Genomic DNA, 20,000 nt, shown 5'->3' on the forward strand with positions numbered 1-20,000 from the left:
TTAATTACTTTCTGGATCACAATACAAATGATAACAATAAGTATGTACACATAGAAAATTTCTTCACACACCACTCCCACACTGAGGTCACCAATGTGGCAACTACTGACGGAGGAGCTAGTGACCGCCAACTTTGCTTCTAGGTCTCAGGTACTGTACTTTAGTTGCAACGCCTTGCTACCAAAGCAAGCATTTCTATCCAGTCCTACATGGACGACGGACAGAGATGATAAACAAGTAATTTTGTAGTTCAGGAAGGAGATAATCCCCGCAGAAAGTGACAGAAAGGGGGATTTATGTAATAAGGCAAGAGAAATACAACAAAATTATGACAAGAAAGCAAAGGTAAATCACTCATTAACTAATAAAGTTCAGACAGTGGATTTTTTCCCCTTTCTCTATTGTTTTTTTTCTCTCTATCATTATCTTTCTGACTAATTAATGTTCAGAATCTAATGTCAGAGAGACCGGTAGTACACCTTGGCTGTTAATTCAATATCTATTTAGTTTTCACTGCTAGAATCACTGCTTGAGGAGGAGGAAGAGGAGTCACTTGAGGAGGAGGATGAGGAGGAGGAGGATGAAGAAGATGAGGAGGAACGTTGCCGCTGCACTGTCACCACAGGTGAAGGTTGCTGGTCATTTTCATAATTGCTGTAATATTCATACAGATCAGCATGTGGTTGGTGCTCCTCTTGCAGTGGTTGTTGTTGCTGTTGCTGCTGTTGCTGCACTACTGGTGGTTTGTGAACAGTTTTCAGAGTAGTTGTACACTCAGGACAATACCAATTCCCTTCTGGTGCAGCCATGATCCCAACACACTCAAAGTGAAACCACTGATAGCGACAGGATGGATTGTCACATCCTATCATGTCTGAGACCTCATCATAAGGACACTGGCAGATACAGTAAAGGGTTTCATCTGCATCCAATCTTCTCATGTTGTCTGGGACTGCCTTTTTCCTTCCTATTTTCTTCCTCTTTTTCATGGGCAACTCTTCTGAATTGTTGGTTTTGGACGTGGCCTTCTTTCTCTTTTTGCTAACAGCAGCAGGTGCTGGTGTTGTGGCAGCATCATTGTGAGTGGCTGGCATGTAAATGCTTCTCAAAGAATTCTCCGGGACTTTATGCTTCCTGTGTCTGGCTGGATGCACATTGTCCAAGTGGTACTGCAAGGCTTCTAGGGAATGCCAGGGGGATGCACCCTCACAGTATGGGCAATCATAGCTCAATGTTTGACTTTTTGTAGCTTTGTGTACCATGAAAAAGTGGAGACTCAGCACTGTCCATGACTCAAATGCTTTGTAGCAAAAATTACAGATGTAGGCATCATTCACTCGTACATGGTCAAACATGGTATGAGTGTCACTCAAGTGCACAACTAGATCTACAATTTTGTTTAGCCTAGGTCGTCCCTCACAAACACGGCAGACTATCTCACCACCAACATTGAGGGCACGCTGAGCTTTGTGAGCATAGTAGAGATGGAAGTAATAGGCACCATCTTCACGGAACACCAGCCCACATAGACATCGAAATGTTCCATTGGGAAGCATTGACCGCTGATGGTAGGCCAAATGATGATCATTGATATCATCTGCTGAAGAAAACGAGTATTTACAAAATGCACATGACGTAAGACCTAAATTCAAGACTAACTGCGGATGAACCAGGTACATGTGGAGAAGCTTTCCAGCAGAATCACTCCATGTCTGATGGCATGGCCCACAGCGTACTCCAACTGCCCTGTCCATGATCTGAGCCATTTCTTCCCGAACCACAGGTGAGGTCTGGTTTTCCTCCACTGCCCCACCAATGGCACCTACAACTCCACTAGAGCTGTCTACAAGGTTTTTTCTCCTCTGTTCACTGTGACTCCTATGTATGTCTAGTTGATGGCTTTCAAGCTGTGCTTCTTGTTCTGGCAATGGATCTGGAGATGGTGACACTGAATCTATTTTATTTGCTATCTGTGTTCCTGCCACTGCAGTTGCTGCTGCTGTCGCTGCTGCTGCTGCTGCTGCTGCTGCGGCTGCTGCTGCTGCTGCGGCTGCTGCTGCTGCCTTCTGTTGGCGGCTGCTTGCCTGCCTCCCACCTGCAGATCTCTTCTGTGATACTGGTGCCACATCACTCTCTGAGTCTGAGGTCTCTAAGTCAGACTCTGTCATGGCTAGCATCACAAGCCTTGTCTGAAACTCCTCCTCAGCTGCCTTGTCATCATCATCCTGCTTGTTAACACGACTCTCCTTGTCCTCATTTCCCTCACAGTCAGAAGTCTCTGATTCAGAGTCACTTGCATTCTTTGGCACAGGGGGTCTGTCAACGGAAGACCTGTGTTTGCGACTTTTGTACTTGCTCAGGTCTTCACTGGAGTCAGACTGGTAATTAGCAGTTTGGTGATCTGAGGCAAGATGCTTTGCTAGAAGGTTTCTGGACACAAAAGATTTTGGACACCGCTGACAACTGTGTGGACGCTCTCCTGTGTGAATTCGTATGTGTACTCGTAATCTCGAGCGGGTACTGAACCTGTCACCACAATGTTCACACTTGTGAGTTAACTGCTTCTTGTGTATGTGGAGGACATGCTGAGTAAGGGAAACTTCTGAAGTGAAACATTTCCCACAGTGTGGACATGTCTGTGGGTTGTGCTTCCACTCTTTGTGTTTTACAAGATGATGATCACGCACAAACTTTTCTCCACAAACATCACATTCAAACTTTTTCTCCAGTTTACAAAGGTTATAATGGAGTTGTCTGGACTTCTCTTGCTTGAACCTCTTCCCACATTTGAAACAAGGATAAGTGTAACCCATTGATGGTGGGGAAGTTCTTGCTTCAAGCACCACCATAGTCCTTTGCACTCCATCTGGTGTAGCTAAAACAATGGGTCGTGCTTCACTGGGCAAGTGAGATAAGTGGAAGGAGTGGACCAGGAACTCATTGAGAGCACCTTGAAACCCTCCACATGTACAATTTACCTGAGCTTGTGGGTGAGCCTCTTTCACATGATCACTAAGGCGAGGGAGCAGCACACTCACACTACATCCCACACACTGACCAGTAAATTTGTCATTCAGGTCCTGTAAAATATTCTCTGCCACAGAAGCTTCATCAATATCTGCATTCTCTCCCAGTCCTTTGGGTGGTGGTTTTGGCTCGCCCCTCCTTCCCACTTTCTCTTTGATGTTACCCTTCTTCTTGGGGATATTCTCTATCTCCTGAATGGCTTGTGGTCCTGGGTCTGGTTTGGGAGTGGGTTTTTCAATAGGTGCTTTGGATTTACTTATGTCATTGGTCTGCTGCAGCTGTTCTGTGATGACCTCTGTCATGGTGCGGATTGTGTGTGCCACAACACTGTTTAGTGCATCAACCAGCTCAAAAGTTGGTGTGCTTCCATCTTTCTTAGCTTGTTTATCCTTAGCAGTTTTAGTTGCTACTACCTTAGCTTTAGTTACACTGCTAACTTCAGCTTTTGAGGCAGATACAGAATCAGCATTAACTTCACAAGGTTTGGTAGCAGTTTCCACATTAGGGGCTATATGGTAGCTGGGTGGACTGGAGATGTTGGAGGTGGGACTATGAGGGTAAGACTCTCTAGGTGAGCTTGGTGAGGCTGCAGCAGTATCAATCTGCAGGGGTGGCTCACTCCCACTGTCTTCTTCACTATCATCATTCATCTCATCACCTTTGCATGCTTCATCGTCAAATGAAGTCACAGCTGGAGCAATCACTTTGCTTGCATTTTCCTCTGCCTCTTTCTTAGTTGTATCAGGTATTTCAGGATTTTCTGCATTGCATTTCAGCTTTTGATTTTTGAGAGCCTTTGCATCTTCTGTGACCGTATTTGGCTCCTTCTTTGTAGTGGCTGGTGACCCATGGTCAGTGGTGGGTGTGCTTGACTTGTGAGGTGACATAGTCACTGTGCACAGGGAGCCACACCAACCTTGGGCAGCCTCCTCATCCTCACATGCCATCCTCTCCTCCACCTGTTCCTGGATGCTGCGAGTCTCTGCCTCCACTGTCTCTTGGCTCAGAATAGGAGAGGTCTCCATTAGTGAGGATATGCTCATACATGGATCACATTTGGCAATGATGCCACCATGCTGCCCAATGCCCACCATCATCACACTTCCATCCACCTCATTCATCTGGCCAAGTTGAGAAGACTTCTGCAGCTGCTTGTGCTTCAGCCGAGTCCAGAGAGCATCCCAAGAGCGCAGGCCATGGCAGGTGGTGCGGTGCTGCTGCAATGAAGCATCTGTTATGGCATGGGCAGGGCAAGCCAAGCAGGCAAGAGTATGTGAAAGAATCTGATGACAAAAGAGTGACAGTCGGTCCTTGAAAACCTCACTTAACTCGCATTTTGGGCATTTACCAGGGAGTTTTGAATATTTGAGGTTTGGTTTTAAGGTCTGTCTATGTTTTGGGGACTCCATGATGTGTGTGTAGAGAAGGCTTGAATGTTGTGAAGTGACATTACAATGATGAACAGGACACCGCCAAGGAGGGCCAGATTGACAACGCTGTATCCCAAGGTGGCAGTGGAGACACACTGGAGATGGGTGAGAATCAAGATAACGAAGTTTCAGGGTTGTTGAGCATCCACACACAACACAAGTTATCCACACCTTAACAGGGAAGGCGGGCCTTAGATGGTGACCTGAGTGAACTAGAGAAAATATTTCACCTGTGTGACTGTGCCAGGAAGAGTCCAACTTGAGAGCATCCTGAGACATAAGCAGCCCTCCCTGCCCTCCTCGAATCCACTGAAGAATCACACTGACTTCATCCAAGGACAGTGCTCCATCTCCCGGAAGATGATTAGTTTTGATATGTGACAACAGAAGATCTGCTGTGGCAAGGACTGTCCTCCCTTTGATTTTGTCATCCTGTCCCTCACCATGGTTCATGATACATGTGGGAAATGGGCAAGGGAACACATGTGTTGTCCATGAGTGAACAACCCATGAAAGGAAGTCTTGCCCTACCAGTGGATCATGGCAGAAGTGGCATGGAAAGTGTGACGAATTTGCCTTGAGAAAAGAATGGCCAAACACATGTGAAAGCAGTGAGTGTGACCACTGGCCACAGAGAACACACCATCCCCCTGCTAACTCCTTCTTATGGTGGGCCATGAGGTGGGCTGCAAGTGCACTCTGGGTTGAGGGCTGTGAAAAACCACAGTGGTACCAACAGGCTTTGCTTTCTTTCACTACAGCATTACAGGCCTTGCATAACCCCCTTGGCTTGTCCAACTGGGGACTGACAATAAATGCTAAGGAACGCTTGCATAGCAAGCAGGATGCAAACAAGGGATTATTTTGTAACCCTAAGACCAACATAGTTGCCATAGATGATCGAGCAGCTGGGGGTAAGGTCAACAGCAGCTGAAGCAGTAGCCACCATCCATGTAACAAGGTGTCAGCCAGAAGATGAACATTAACACGGTGATTGGCCAGTATCTTTGGAAATGCATGGGGTGCACAAGTCATTAGAAAGTACTGTGCATTCTGGTTACCTGAAGATGAACAGCACTGATGACATGTCCATGCAAGACCCCGGCCTGTCCACCACACTGTTGCCTGCAGAGAGGAGGAGCCTAAAGGTAACATGGAGGAACCCAGGCCATGCACAAGCAGTTCATGCAATTGACATGTTGGCTGGGATAAGAGACAAAGGCAGACTCTGCATGGCTGAGCACAAGTGGAAGGAGAACCTGCCAGACTGCACATTGCCACATCATTGGTTAGATCTTCCAACATCTTTTTGACTAGAGCTCCGTGATGTTCCCACAAGTGTGCATGGTACTGAACCGCTCCTTTGCTCTCCTTGCAGTAGCCTTCATCAAAGACACATTCATATATCCTTTTGTGCCCAATACGACGGTGTTGTTGCCATTCTTGGGGACTGTCAAAGACTAACTGGCAAGCATGACAAGCATTTTTGAGAACAGTTCTAACCTCCAGTTCTCTAGCACCTGGCACAGTACAGCTCTCTTCGCAAACTTTTTTGTTTTCGAGTAAGTTTTGGACTCCCTCTGATGTAAAACCTTCAAAGGACTCATCATTAACTTCATCTTCCATGGAATCATTCACCAGCCAGCCATCTTTACTGACACTGCTCTGAAATCCCTCAAAGTTGCAGGTGAAGCGATCATCCTCCTCGGCTGAGCCAAATAAATGTTCAAAGTCTTCCTGGCTAATGATTGTCTTACCCCCAATTGTACCTTCCATAAATTGTTCCCTTTTAAGAGCAAGTTCCACCTGTTCCCTATTTTGAATAGCAACTTCATTCAAGTCACTTTTATTTTGTGAGTTCAAGCCTGTAATTGTGATCTCTAGATCACATTCACTTTTCTTTTTTTCTTCAATAACACAATTCTCTTTCACAGCATCTGCACAAATCTGACCCTCTGTTTCCTGACTGAAACCCAAAAACTTTTCATCTTCCAACTCTCCTTCTTTATCTGGTATTGCTTTTTCAGCTTTCTTCTCTATGCTTTCTGTGTGCTCCTCTGTCACTATAGAAGTTCCCTTTTCAGATGACTTATGCTTATTCTCTTTAGTCTCATAGCCATTTTCTGTATTGTGCATCACTTGTTTATCATTATCATAATTACTTTTACCACTTGTTAACAATGGCAGTGATTGGGTGTCTGTGTCTCCTTCCTTTTCTATGTTCTTAACCTTTTCTTCACTCCCTTCTTCACACGTCTTTGCTTCTGCTATTATTTTCTCACTGTCTTTCACCTCATCTTTCTGTAATTGCTGTGGTGACATAGATTCACCTGTTCTTTGTCTCTTCTTTTTATGTGATACTTTTGACAGGTCACTGAGATCTTCCACAAATTCACTGGGCTTAAATGTTGTATTGTTTTCAAGTGCACTCTTCTTATCACTTTTATCATCTTCAGCCATACTACTAACTACACTATCAATACTTGTCCTTCTACTGTCATTAGTATTGGACTTAGTAGATTCTTCGGCCTTCTTTATAATAATATCCTCTTTGGCTCCATCTACACTGGTCTTCCTCTTTCCTACAGGGCATGAAGACACTTCCTCCTGGTGAAAAGACTTTGATAGTCTCCGCACTGGGTAACTGCCCTGGTTTCCGCCCTCTGACTCACTGGGTGAAACACTGTCCACAGTATTCCCTCGACCCACGGATATTTTTGGAGTGTTTTGTTTATCTCCTCTTTTCAACCTGTCCTCACCTTTTCTTGGAGTTCTTTCACTAATTTTACTATTCTCTTCATCACACTCATCTGATTCCCCCTCTGTTCTTATGTCTGTTGAGGACTTGGCAGATTTCTTATTGACAATATTAATATTACCCACTTTTTGCTTTTCAACATCACTACTATTTATATTTCCCAATAAATCAGCTGTTTGTGAGTTCTGTTCATTACTACTGTCACTCATTTCCCCTGGTGAGACAGCAGGAACTGGAGGCTGTGTTTGATTGTCACTGTTGTCTTCAGTACTGTCAGGACAAGGTGCAGTTGGTTTCTCAGTCAGTCTTGAATTTTCTTTATCACTGTCTGCTTCAAATGTACTGTTGGAAGGCTTTGAGGCTTCAGCAGGCAGAACCCTCTGTTCACCTGAGAAGTCAAGCTTGCGGTTGGTGGACACAGGCTCTTCAGTGGATCTGGACTCCTGTCGCCTCTGCCTCGCAGATTTAGTCTCCCCACTAGTTGAGGATCCCTTGCTCACTTCTTGCTTCTCTCTGCGCTCATTTGCCTTCAGAGACTTGACAATGATCTCCCAGTCGTGCATGATGTCAGGCAGGGGGGGAGGACGGGGCTTCCTGGCTTCACCCACATCATCCTCATCCCCAGACCCAGCTGAAGCTGGCGGGAGGAGGAGCTTCCTGGACTGGCCCCCCTCCTGGTAGGGAGACCGGCCCTCTCTTCCCCCACGGCCCCCTCCATGGGCTTTGCCGCTGGAGTGTCTGGACTTCCTTGGCCTTTCTGTGCGCATGCTTTGGGCATCATGAAGGTTGTTGCTGGCTGTTCTCCCAGGTGTGGCCAGAAGGGCTAGCCTGGCAGACACATCTGACCCTGAAGATTGACTATGGCCAGATTCTGACACGCTGCGGGGCCGCCCAGCACGCCGACCGACAGGTGACCTGAAAGGGATTAACATCTCATTAGATCATGCTTTTACTTAATATATTATGAATATCTCTCTTTACATTCTCATTTGGTGATCAATTTTAACTGAAACATTTAACCCCTTCCTGATGGGTCATGTGTACAACCATCATAACTAACCACTTGGTCTGCGGGGTACAGATATATGTGGTGATGCACCAAAGAGTTTATGACACAGAGATTTCTGATGTCAAAACAAACCGCTCGATCTGTGGCGTGGGGCTATACGCCGCCACAGGCGCACCAAAGCACTACAAGCAGGTGATTCGGCTTGATGTACCCAACTCCTGCGCTCAAAGTTGGCATATTGTGCATTTCATTTTCTTCACCCGTCATCAAGGGGTTAAACATGTGTGGCAATCCAAGGTATTAATCATATCTTTTGATTACTAATTAACAATTTTTTTTTAATGTCATCCATTCTAAAATTATCATGACATTCAATCAATTTGAATACTTCTCATATCTCAATTCTTAAATATTGTTATATGCCTGACCCTCAAAACAGAAATATATCTATTTATTATACAGAAAATGTTTACTAAAGTAATATAGCAACACATCTCAGCTCCAGCTGTGTTCATCACAACAAAAGTAGAGAAAGTATCAATGGAGAGAATACACAAAATTCATATTAAAATAATATTTAAATTAAAATTATATAATTCTAGAAATGCTGTTATATGAAATATTAATCAATTTTATTAAATTATGAAAATATTATTTTTATCTGTATTTTTTTTTTTCAGTTCATAAATTTTCAATAATAACCTGATGATAATCAGGGAACTGATAAGCAACTTTAAAAAAATCATATCTTTATACTTTCTTTCATATTTTTTTTCAACTTTGTTATATTTTAGAAACTTTTAACATTTTGTGAAGCTTTCAAGACTGAAATTTTAGGTAGACTGATGAAAAAAAAATGGCAAGCTAGAGAGAAGACAATCAAGCAAGGAGCTGAGATATTCACAGCTACAAAATTATCTACTGTTCACTGTATTTTTATGTGAAGTTTGTTGCACACAGATGGTTCCACAAGTGCCCCCTGGATCAGGGAGCTTCACTGCCCACATGTGGCCCAAAATTCAATAAATATGATGTATCAATGAATATGATGTAGCAATGAATATGATGTATCAAAAATTATTGTTTATTATTTCTTAAAATATGTTCATGTCAAATAAATTTTCTATAGCACCATCCTGGTTTGCCAGTCACAGTGAGGAATAGGATCCTGAACATGGAAATAGCATCCTTCCTTGTGCCAGCACTCTTCTTGCCATGGCTCATGGATGGTGCATTCCACCTTCATTTACCAGTGGAAATAATGCCCTTTTCTAAATGCCTTCTGAGTCTAATCTTTCTCTAAGAGCTTTGTGCACACATGGCAAGTTATTCCCATTACCCCAACTTTCAGCCAGATTCTTCTGTGAAAGTATATTCCATCACCAAGCTCTCAGCCAAATGTTTTCATGACATGATGGTTCCATCACCCCAATCCAATGGGTTAATATCAACATTGTTATTTTTAGTATTGACACTATAACAATAATAATGTTATAAAAATACTTACAGCTATAAAAAAAATAATAAATCAAGGAAATGGGTCAGCAGGAGAGTTAGGTAGGACTAATAATTGATTCCTTGGTAGTTATGTAGTCGTGGTGCCATCTACGTTTAAACACAACTAACAAACTGAAGTCACACTGGACATGTAATGAATGTCATAATCATCCCAGCACATGAGTAAAAGGCTCTGACAATCCTGCCAATCACTTCATAACTCTCTTATAATAATAGTAATTTCCTTGAAGATTACATTCATTACTTAAGGGTGTAATCAAAATATGTCCTTTTTCAAAACTGGGCTTAAAATGTTTGTATACCATATAGAAATACTCCCAAATCAAAGTTTCACCATAGCATAGAATTTAAATGTCTGGCACAGGTTTAAATGGACAAAGGTCCTAAAACACTGGAGGGGATAAAGCAGGTTGAGACCTATGCACATAGAATAAAAGTGAATTCCCACTGAAATCCTGTTTCACCAGAGTCTACCTGAATGTGTGTTGGTCTGGGAGGGTGGAAAGCACTTGACAATTCACACTTAGCTACTTAGGAAGCTAGTTACACAGGAACATTCAGAGGGAGTGCACACTTATCTCTCAGCCCCTATATATCTTCCTAATTCTGTTTAAATTAAACATCTTTCTAATGATTTAATTGCTTTGAGGACCCCAGCAGTGAGGTTTAATATATATAAACAAAGAGGCAGAGGTACAAAAACAGAATTTTCTGATGAGGCTGTCTGAGCACCTGACTGTAGTTATTCCTCTAAATAAAGTACTTGTAAATTAAATATTTTGATGACTTTTAGAATAGTTTACCTCTTTATTATGAATACTAAGACATAAGAAAATAAGGCAATGATATGTATTTCTACCTTTTAATTTAATTTAAGGGTAAAAATGATGGTGCTGTCCAATTTAATGTGTCCTATCACATACATACATGTGTACATATAAGTAAGTATTAGTATATATACACATCATTCCGGCTATCAAAAAATGTATGCAACACAGATACTTATTTACCTATAATACTCTAAAGAGTTTAGTTGGAAGACCCCACGTGTTGCATACCCCCTTAACCCCTTGGATCGAGATGCAATTAAAAAATTTGTCTGAGAGCCAGGTGACATGAATATGCCATCAGGAAAAAATTTGGTTGAGGTCTAGGGTTACAGGAACATGGCATCATGAAAATTTCTGCTTGAGACTGAGGTGATGGAAATGACTTGCCATGAATGCATAAAGCTCTTGGAGAGTGATTAGACAAAGAAGGCATTTAGGAAGGGGCTCTTACATTATTTCCACCAGTGAACAAGTGTGGAATGTACCATGCATAAACCATGACTAGGAGAGCACTGGCTCCAGATGTTATTCCTGTCTAATGTGACTGGTGGCTCAGTATTACAGACAATTGAATGTTACAAAAATATAAAAAATGACAAATAATAAAATGTCACTTATTTTTACTGTTATTGCACAGTTACAGACTACCTAGAGAGATAATACGGAGTCTATGCATGGAAAATATTCTTTTAGTCTTTTGAAACAACAAGTCAACCTTTCGAATATGGTTAAAAGTAAAAGAGATAACATTGTAAAGGGAAGAGAACACGAGTAAGCCGAACGCCTGGATTTTGGGCCATGTATAAACAGCGAAGCACCCAGATCCAATGGGTTAACAATAACAATGAATTAATTCTGAAAAAAAAAAAATTATAAAAAGATAAAAATAAATAGTAACAATAATAATACCGAGATAATGCCCTTAATTCCCGTTACAGTGAGCCGTGGACAAAGATCCAGGCTCATACTTGCCGTGGTATACTGCTGGCCGCTTCCTGGTCTACTGGGGGTATTTGGCGGCTCACATAGCTGTGATCCATTGCTGGCAACTTGACTATGTACCTGCCAAGAGAAGAACTCTGTCAAATACTTTATTACTAGCAATCCAGAATAGAATCTCTTTTCAAGGAAACGACACACCACTGAAATAGAGAAAGCCAAACTAAGGCATCCATAAATTGGGTTAGTATTTTCCTAAGCATACATGAATACTGGTTCCCAATGAACTGTTTTTCCATAAATTAGGATGATCCTTTATCATAATATAATTTAAAACCATATAAAACAAAATTTGCTTCAAAATCAATCAGAAAGCATAATAAATTTTGGGATCGGCCCTTTAAATTATGGTCTGTCAGGTTACAACAAACAAACAATTGCATCAGCTGTTGAAATAAACTCTTTTGACAGATTGAGCACTACTTACACTATACTCTAAACCAAAAAGGATAAATCAGCAAACTATAAAGAAAAATGTGAAAGAAAGACAGAAAAAAAAACTTACAGTTATGATATGTAGTGAAGATTAGGCATCGGATCTATTGCTGTTTGAACCCATAATATTTAGGGATAATCTGGCACAATGCTGTACTGTAAAAATGAGGAGAGAAATTACCATTAAAAACCATAAATAAGATTATCAACTGCTTTTTATAATTGCTAATATTTCTTCCATTAACCATTTGCACTGAATCCTGTTTTCAAATATCTTTTGATAAATCTCAGCATAGATACGTTACATTAGCAGTGAAAGATATATTTAAGTATCAAGAATCAGGCAGCATATGATACAGATACTTAAAAACAGTAACAGAAGTAATTTATTCTCATAATCAATTATCAGAAGTAAAAATATAAAGCTTCAGAGTATAAAACATATAAGAAAACCTATTTGGTAAATTCTCAGCTAGCTTTTACGAAGAATAAAAAGCCTATAACAACAAATCAAGTTAAAGTGAATTACAGCATAACATACTAACACCGTCACAAATATGAAAAGAAATACTTCGAATCTGAACAAATTAAAAGAATGTTGTTGCTAATCCCAAAACATATCTAGACATATCTTCTCCTCCTTGCCAACTGGTAATAGCCATCCACGGTCAATTCCCTTTTTGTCAATGGCACCAGAGAAACAAAATGTTTTGGCAAGCTGGGAGTGCTTGTATACATGCGCTGTCAACCACAGTTTTGTTTTCTTGATTCTGTCTCCAAGAAGTCAATAAATAAGCCAAGCTGACCTCACCTATTTACCCTAATCCTTGAAGTTTCAGAAAGAAAAGTTACTCTAAATACAATTATCATCAATATTTTAGTAATAAATAATGATGATAATGATGATAATAAAAAAAATAATGATTGACTGATTGATTGATTGATTGATTGATTGATTGATTGATTGATTGACTGATTGATTGATTAAGTGACTGATTGATGATAACAATAATCATGACAATTACAAAAAATAAAATATAATAAAAAATAAATAAATAAAAGTGCATGCATGCATGCACACACACACACACACACACACACACACACACACACACACACACACACACACACACACACACACACACACACACACACACACACATGCACACAAACACATGCACACAAACACACACACACACACATGCACTCACGCATACATATGCACACACGCACACATATGCACACACGCACACATATGCACACACACACATATGCACACACGCACACACATGCACACACGCGCACACAAGCACATACACGTGCACACACACACACACACACATACATACATATGTGTGTGTGTTTGTGTGTGTGTTTGCATATGTGTGCATGTGTGTTTTTGCATATGTATGTGCATGTGTGTGCATGTGTGTGTGCATGTGTGTGTGCATGTGTGTGCATGTGTGTGTGCATGTGTGTGTGCATGTGTGTGTGCATGTGTGTGTGCATGTGTGTATGCATGTGTGTGCATGTGTGTGTGCATGTGTGTATGCATGTGTGTGCATGTGTGTATGCATGTGTGTGCATGTGTGTATGCATGTGTGCATGTGTGTATGCATGTGTGTGTGCATGTGTGTGTGCATGTGTGTGTGCATGTGTGTATGTGTGTTTGCATGTGTGTGTGCATGTGTGTGTGCATGTGTGTATTTGCATGTGTGTGTGCATGTGTGTGTGTGTGTGTGTGCATGTGTGTGTGTGTGTGTGTGTGTGTACGTGTGTGTACGTGTGTGTACATGTATATACGTGTATATACGTGTATATACGTGTATATACGTGTATATACGTGTGTGTACGTGTGTGTACGTGTGTGTACGTGTGTGTACGTGTGTGTACGTGTGTACGTGTGTGCACGTGTGTGTGTGTGTGTGCACGTGTGTGTGTGTGTGTGTACGCGCGTGTGTGTGTGTACGCGCGTGTGTGTGTGTGTACGCGCGTGTGTGTGTGTGTGTGTACGTGTGTGTACGTGTGTGTGTGTGTGTGTACGTGTGTGTGTGTGTGTGTAAGTGTGTGTGTACGTGTGTGTGTGTGTGTGTACGTGTGTGCGTGTGTACGTGTGTTTGCGTGTGTGTGTGTGTACGTGTGTGCGTGTGTGCGTGTGTACGTGTGTTTGCATGTGTGCATGTGTACATGTGTATATACATGTGTATATGTGTGCATACATGTGTACATGTGTACATGTGTGTACATGTGTACAAGTGTATATATTTGTACAAGTGTGTATAACGGCATAACATACTAACTATACATGTGTACATGTGTACATGTGTGTATGTATACATGTGTATACATGTGTGTATATGTGTACATGAGTATACATCTGTATACATGTGTATGTTTACATGTGTATACATGTGTATGTGTACATGTGTATACATGTGTATGTTTACATGTGTATACATGTGTATGTGTACATGTGTATACATGTGTATGTTTACATGTGTATACATGTGCATATGTGTACATATGTATACATGTGTGTACATGTGTGTACATGTGTGTACATGTATACATGTGTGTACATGTATACATGTGTGTACATGTGTACATCTGTACATGTGTGTGTACATGTGTGTATACATGTGTACATGTATACATGTGTGTACATGTATACATGTGTGTACATGTGTACATCTGTACATGTGTGTGTACATGTGTGTATACATGTGTGTATACATGTGTGTACATGTGTGTACATGTGTGTATGTATACATGTGTATACATGTGTGTATATGTGTACATGAGTATACATCTGTATACATGTGTATGTTTACATGTGTATACATGTGTATGTGTACATGTGTACATGTGTGTGTGTTTGTACATGTGGTATGTACATGTGGTATGTACATGTGGTATGTACATGTGGTATGTACATGTGGTATGTACATGTGGTATGTACATGTGGTATGTACATGTGGTATGTACATGTGTGTACATGTATGTGTACATGTGTGTGTGTACATGTGTGTGTGTACATGTGTGTATAAATGTGTGTAAACGTGTGTAAATATGTGTGTCCACGTATGTGTCTTTGTGTATGTGTAAGTATAAGTGTAAGTGTAAGTGTAAGAGTATGTATATGTATATGTATATGTATATGCATATGTGTATGTGTGCATCTGCATGAGTATGTGCGCATGTGTGTGTGTGTGTGTGTGTGTGTGTGTGTGTGTGTGTGTGTGTGTGTGTGTGTGTGTGTGTGTGTGTGTGTGTGTGTGTGTGTGTGTATGTGTGTATGTGTGTGTGTATGTGTGTATGTGTGTGTGTGTGTGTGTGTGTGTGTGTGTGTATGTGTGTGTGTGTGTATGTGTATGTGTGTGCATGTGTATGCATATGTGTGTATGTGTATGTATGTATGTGTGTGTATGTTTGTGTGTGTATGTGTATATGTATGTATATATGTATGTATGTATGTATGTATGTATGTATGTATGTATGTATGTATGTATGTATGTATGTATGTATGTATGTATGTATGTATGTGTGTGCACGTGCACGTGTGTGTGTGTGTGTGTGTGTGTGTGTGTGTGTGTGTGTGTGTGTGTGTGTGTGTGTGTGTGTGTGTGTGTGTGTGTGAACATGTGTGTGTGTGTGTGTGAACACGTGTGTGTGTGTGTGTGTGTGTGAACACGTGTGTGTGTGTGTGTGTGTGTGTGTGTGTGTGTGTGTGTGTGTGTGTGTGTGTGTGTGTGTGTGTGTGTGTGTGTGTGTGTGTGTGTGTGCACGTGTGTGTGTGTGTGTGTGTGTGTGTGTGTGTGTGTGTGTGTGTGTGTGTGTGTGTGTGTGTGTGTGTGTGTGTGTGTGTGTGTTTTATCTATCTGAAACCTGTTGATGCTACAAGGATATGAACAGATGCCCTGTCCAGTGTGAGTTTTCACTTACTTTGTTTACACATACATGTAATTATCTTAACAAAATAACAATCAACAATCAATAATCAATCTAATACCAATACTAATATTTACTAATTCAACCATTCATTAAAAAAAAACAAAAAAATTTAATTGAATAGGCGAGGTCAAGTAGTCCTAGTAAATAACTCTTAAGGTGACTGAAACCATCTGCATAAACAAAAAATTTACAAAACAAAACAACAGTGGAAAGAGCATCTACCCAGCACCAACAGGCTAGAGTTGCTGTTACTGTTATATCCATGTTTATCTTTTATTTAGATTATCATTAAAAAAAACAAAAAAAAAAATGATGACGATGACCATGATGATGATGATGATAAAAATAGCAACAGAAATACAGTAACGATAACAAAAATAAGAACAATAATTAATTATAACTATAATAAAAAAATATATAAATGAAAATAAAAACAAAAGCAAAATGGGAAAGACAAGAGAAATGAAAATGATAACGATAACGATAATGAGAATAATAATAAAAATAATAGTATTAAATGATGATGATGATAAAAATATAATAATAATAATAATAATAATAATAATAATAATAATAATAATAATAATAATAATAATAATAATAATAATAATAATAACAATAACAACTACAATAATAATAACAACAAGAATTGCAATAATACCAATAATAACAGAAATAACAATATTATTACAATAACACTGTAATAGCACAACACTAATATCCTAACTGAAATAGCAAACATCCTCATGATATTAATTATCTCAATCATTATATAAATAAAATAATAGCACTAAAAATATTACAACAATATCATTATAAAAGTAGTATCATCATCACTGTTACTACTATCATTCTTTCTCAGTTACTATTATAGACTAATCACTATTTCACCAATCTATATCAATGTAAATACTGATACTATTAATACCTTTTCGATCAGCAGATACATTATGGAAAAACATGCATACCATAATGCCTTTATAATTACATTCATTCTACTACTGTCCTTCTAATTATCATTTATATAATTAACTCTATTATCATGAGCTATATAGTCATCGTTGTAATGATCAATGTTATCAGCTTTATCATAAAGTATATAATTTATTAATCAGCAAGTGTCCTTTCAAGTTCACCTATCAACTGCAATTCTTATTATCATAGTTTATCTCTGGTGGATTTTCTTTTATTAACTGGCAAATTAGATCCAAATGCACAAGACTAAATAAAGTATGGGCCTGTAGAGTAATGCACTTATCTACAGTATTTCTGCAACAATGAAGATGAACAAGTTATGTCATACACACCAGCTGCTTTGAAATTCATCCAAAAATTAAAAACATTAGACTAATGAGATGCAATGATTTTGCTTTTAACTGATGTGACTTTGTACAGAAATCGCTGTCACCCCTTCAAAAACAATACCTGAAAATTCCTATCATCAATAGAAAAAATAGTCAAAAACAACTTTATATCAATAGGCAAAAGCTGTCTCTCATTGTGCTTATTTTATCTCATGTGTGTCTCACCAACTTAGTCTAGCACTTCATTTTATCCTTCTGCACCTTCTACACATTTCTATATCCGCCAGAAATCAATCACACATCTTCAGTATATATGTGATCTGTGTCAACTATTAGAAAAACAACATTTATTATGTCATATCAAACTATATACAAAAGCAAGAATTTAATCTGTGAAAGCCATGTTTGTCACACACTAATTGTTTACCTCAATATTACTGATGTTATTGCAGACATTATTACTGCAATCATTATAACTATTAATAATATTGTTACTACTGTTCTATGCCTGATATTATTACACAGATTTGTATTGCAATTAACCACACAGTAAATGCTAAAATTAATTTTTACCAAAAATAATACTAAATAAAAATTACCGGAGCACAATCTTGGCAATAACATTCAGATTACTAATACTCCTATCTGATCCTTAAACTTTACAAAGTCAGTAATAAAATTCAAAGAAAAAATATATACATATGCTTACATGGCACAATCAAGCCTTTACCAGGTGGTCAAGAAATCACTTGCTAAATCACTTGCTAAGTACAACTGGTAAACTCTTGCCTTTGTTCTATGGCTTCTATACAACAGACAGCTGTATAGATGAAAAAATAGGTTTTCCCTTTTTTCAATCTCATTTGAAAACTTTAATGGTACAAAAGAAATGTAAATAATTCTTAATATTTTTTACACTGAATTAGAACATTGTAATCTGAATAAATTATTAATGTTATTCTTTTAAAACAGCAAAGTCTCATCACTACTGCTGTCATTATCTTCAATAATAATTTTCAAGTACACCTTTCCTTTTCTTTTTCGATATATAACTTCAAAATAATTTCCTACAGAAGAATGGAACTGAGAGATAAAGAACTCTATTATTATTTATTAACCCATTGATGCTAGGGTATAAGCAATGTCCATTGTGATTTCAGTTCATTAATTTTGTTTACACAAAGATGGCTCTACCAAAGAGCTGATTACTAGTCCTACCTACCTCATCTTGTTTACCCTTTCCTTGACTTTCAGACATCTTGGTGGCTGTGCATTTATGTGCAAAATGTAACTACCGTGGACTACATGTATCACAATCTAATGAGTTAAAATCACAGTTGCAAATTAAACATCAACCTTTTTTTGAGCTTTGAGAATATCAGGGATGTCTTTTCTCGTTAATTAATGTTAAAAAAAAATATTATGAAAAAATACAGTACTTAACATTAATTCGACCCTAAATTATCAATTCTTAATGATTTATAATTCTACACCTCCCTCAATAATGAAAATACAATAAACAAGTATTCTTTCATTCAACTAGACACTGATAAAATCTATAAATAACCATAATTTGAGAAACTTTCAGCTTCATGAATATTTCTACCAACACATATAATCAGTCAGTCAATGCACTTTCTTGATCATTTGTTCAATACAAGCAATCAATCTGGCCAAAATTATACTTATATGATAATGCAGCAATACATATTAACTGTATTAATCACAAAAAGTCTATACATGATTTCAAAGTCAAAAGAGGAAGAAATGTGTTTATCAAACTAAAATTTTGATAAAGAAATTAAAGATTTGTTGAGAATATACATTTATTTGTGCACAGGCCTACTAGTATGCCAAATAAATTGTTTAATAATTTGATGCCTGGTACTCAGCACAGGTGTCAGTGCTGAGTAAAGCAAATGTCATAGCCATAAATTCACATATTGATAGTATTTCATAAATAAAATAACCTGGACTTTCCCATAAAGGTGTTATCCACACCTAGGCCTATGCACAGGCTCCTCCTCCCCCCTCCTCCCCCACAGCCACCTTGCCCACCCTCACACAGACTCCCACTCACACCCACACTTGCACTGCCCCCCCCTTGCCCCTTGCCCCGCAGAGCCCCCCTCGCGCCCCCTGCCCCCCGAGCGCCCCAGAGAGAGGCACGAGCGCCGTCGTTCCCCCAGGCTCACCCACCACGCCAGAGCCTAGGATCGCCATCTTGGCTTAGCCCCCAAGTCTCCTCCCAGCCGGCCCTCCTCCTCGCCTCCTCGCCTCCTGCCCCGGTCCTCCCTGCGGCTGACACCTCTTGCCGACACCAGCGGACGTTCATGCATGCGCTCACACCCGTATTGCACACGCAGAAGGGACGTACACACGGGTTTTTACACCTGAAGAGCGAGCATGTGTACACGTGTGTAAACAAGCGCGCCGTCACGTGAACTCTGCCAGACGTACGACTCGTTACAACTCACTGTCTTTTCGTTGAGGGGCTTGTTGCCTTCTCTCAGGGAGGGTTTTGGCTATTTTTTGAGGTTGTGGTCACGAGATGGAAGTTACACACTTTGACATTGACCAACAGAGCGTAGGTAACTATGCCTAAGATTATCATTGAAACGTCACGGAAAACGTGTCATACTTTCAAAAATCCTTGTGAAATTACATATGGATACAAACTGATATATTCTAAACTACACACTGTAGGACTTTAGCTTGGATAAAATCAAATATTACTAA

At 39.6% G+C, this 20,000-nt stretch overlaps 1 protein-coding gene across 7 annotated transcripts in view; it reads right to left on the reverse strand.

Annotated features, from left to right (window-relative positions):
• LOC125042319 overlaps nucleotides 1–20,000 on the reverse strand; it is a 21,319-nt gene that overhangs the window by 1,091 nt on the left and 228 nt on the right. The window contains exons 1-4 of one of the 7 annotated variants that reach the window (XM_047637849.1): nucleotides 19,639–19,711; nucleotides 12,077–12,162; nucleotides 11,545–11,634; nucleotides 1–8,130 (exon numbers count right to left, since the gene is read on the reverse strand). The exon at nucleotides 1–8,130 is cut by the window's left edge and continues 1,091 nt beyond it. In XM_047637849.1, the coding sequence (XP_047493805.1) occupies nucleotides 504–8,130; nucleotides 11,545–11,612 (7,695 nt within the window). In that variant the 5' untranslated portion in view covers nucleotides 11,613–11,634; nucleotides 12,077–12,162; nucleotides 19,639–19,711 and the 3' untranslated portion in view covers nucleotides 1–503. Of the gene's footprint in view, nucleotides 8,131–11,481; nucleotides 11,635–12,076; nucleotides 12,163–17,970; nucleotides 18,444–19,460; nucleotides 19,586–19,610; nucleotides 19,712–20,000 lie in introns of those variants that run through there. The other 6 variants (XM_047637855.1, XM_047637853.1, XM_047637851.1 and 3 more) reach the window with 6 other exon arrangements.

The sequence above is a fragment of the Penaeus chinensis genome, chromosome 32 (genome assembly GCF_019202785.1).
Source record: "Penaeus chinensis breed Huanghai No. 1 chromosome 32, ASM1920278v2, whole genome shotgun sequence".
In the NCBI taxonomy this organism is placed as follows: Eukaryota; Metazoa; Arthropoda; class Malacostraca; order Decapoda; family Penaeidae; genus Penaeus; species Penaeus chinensis.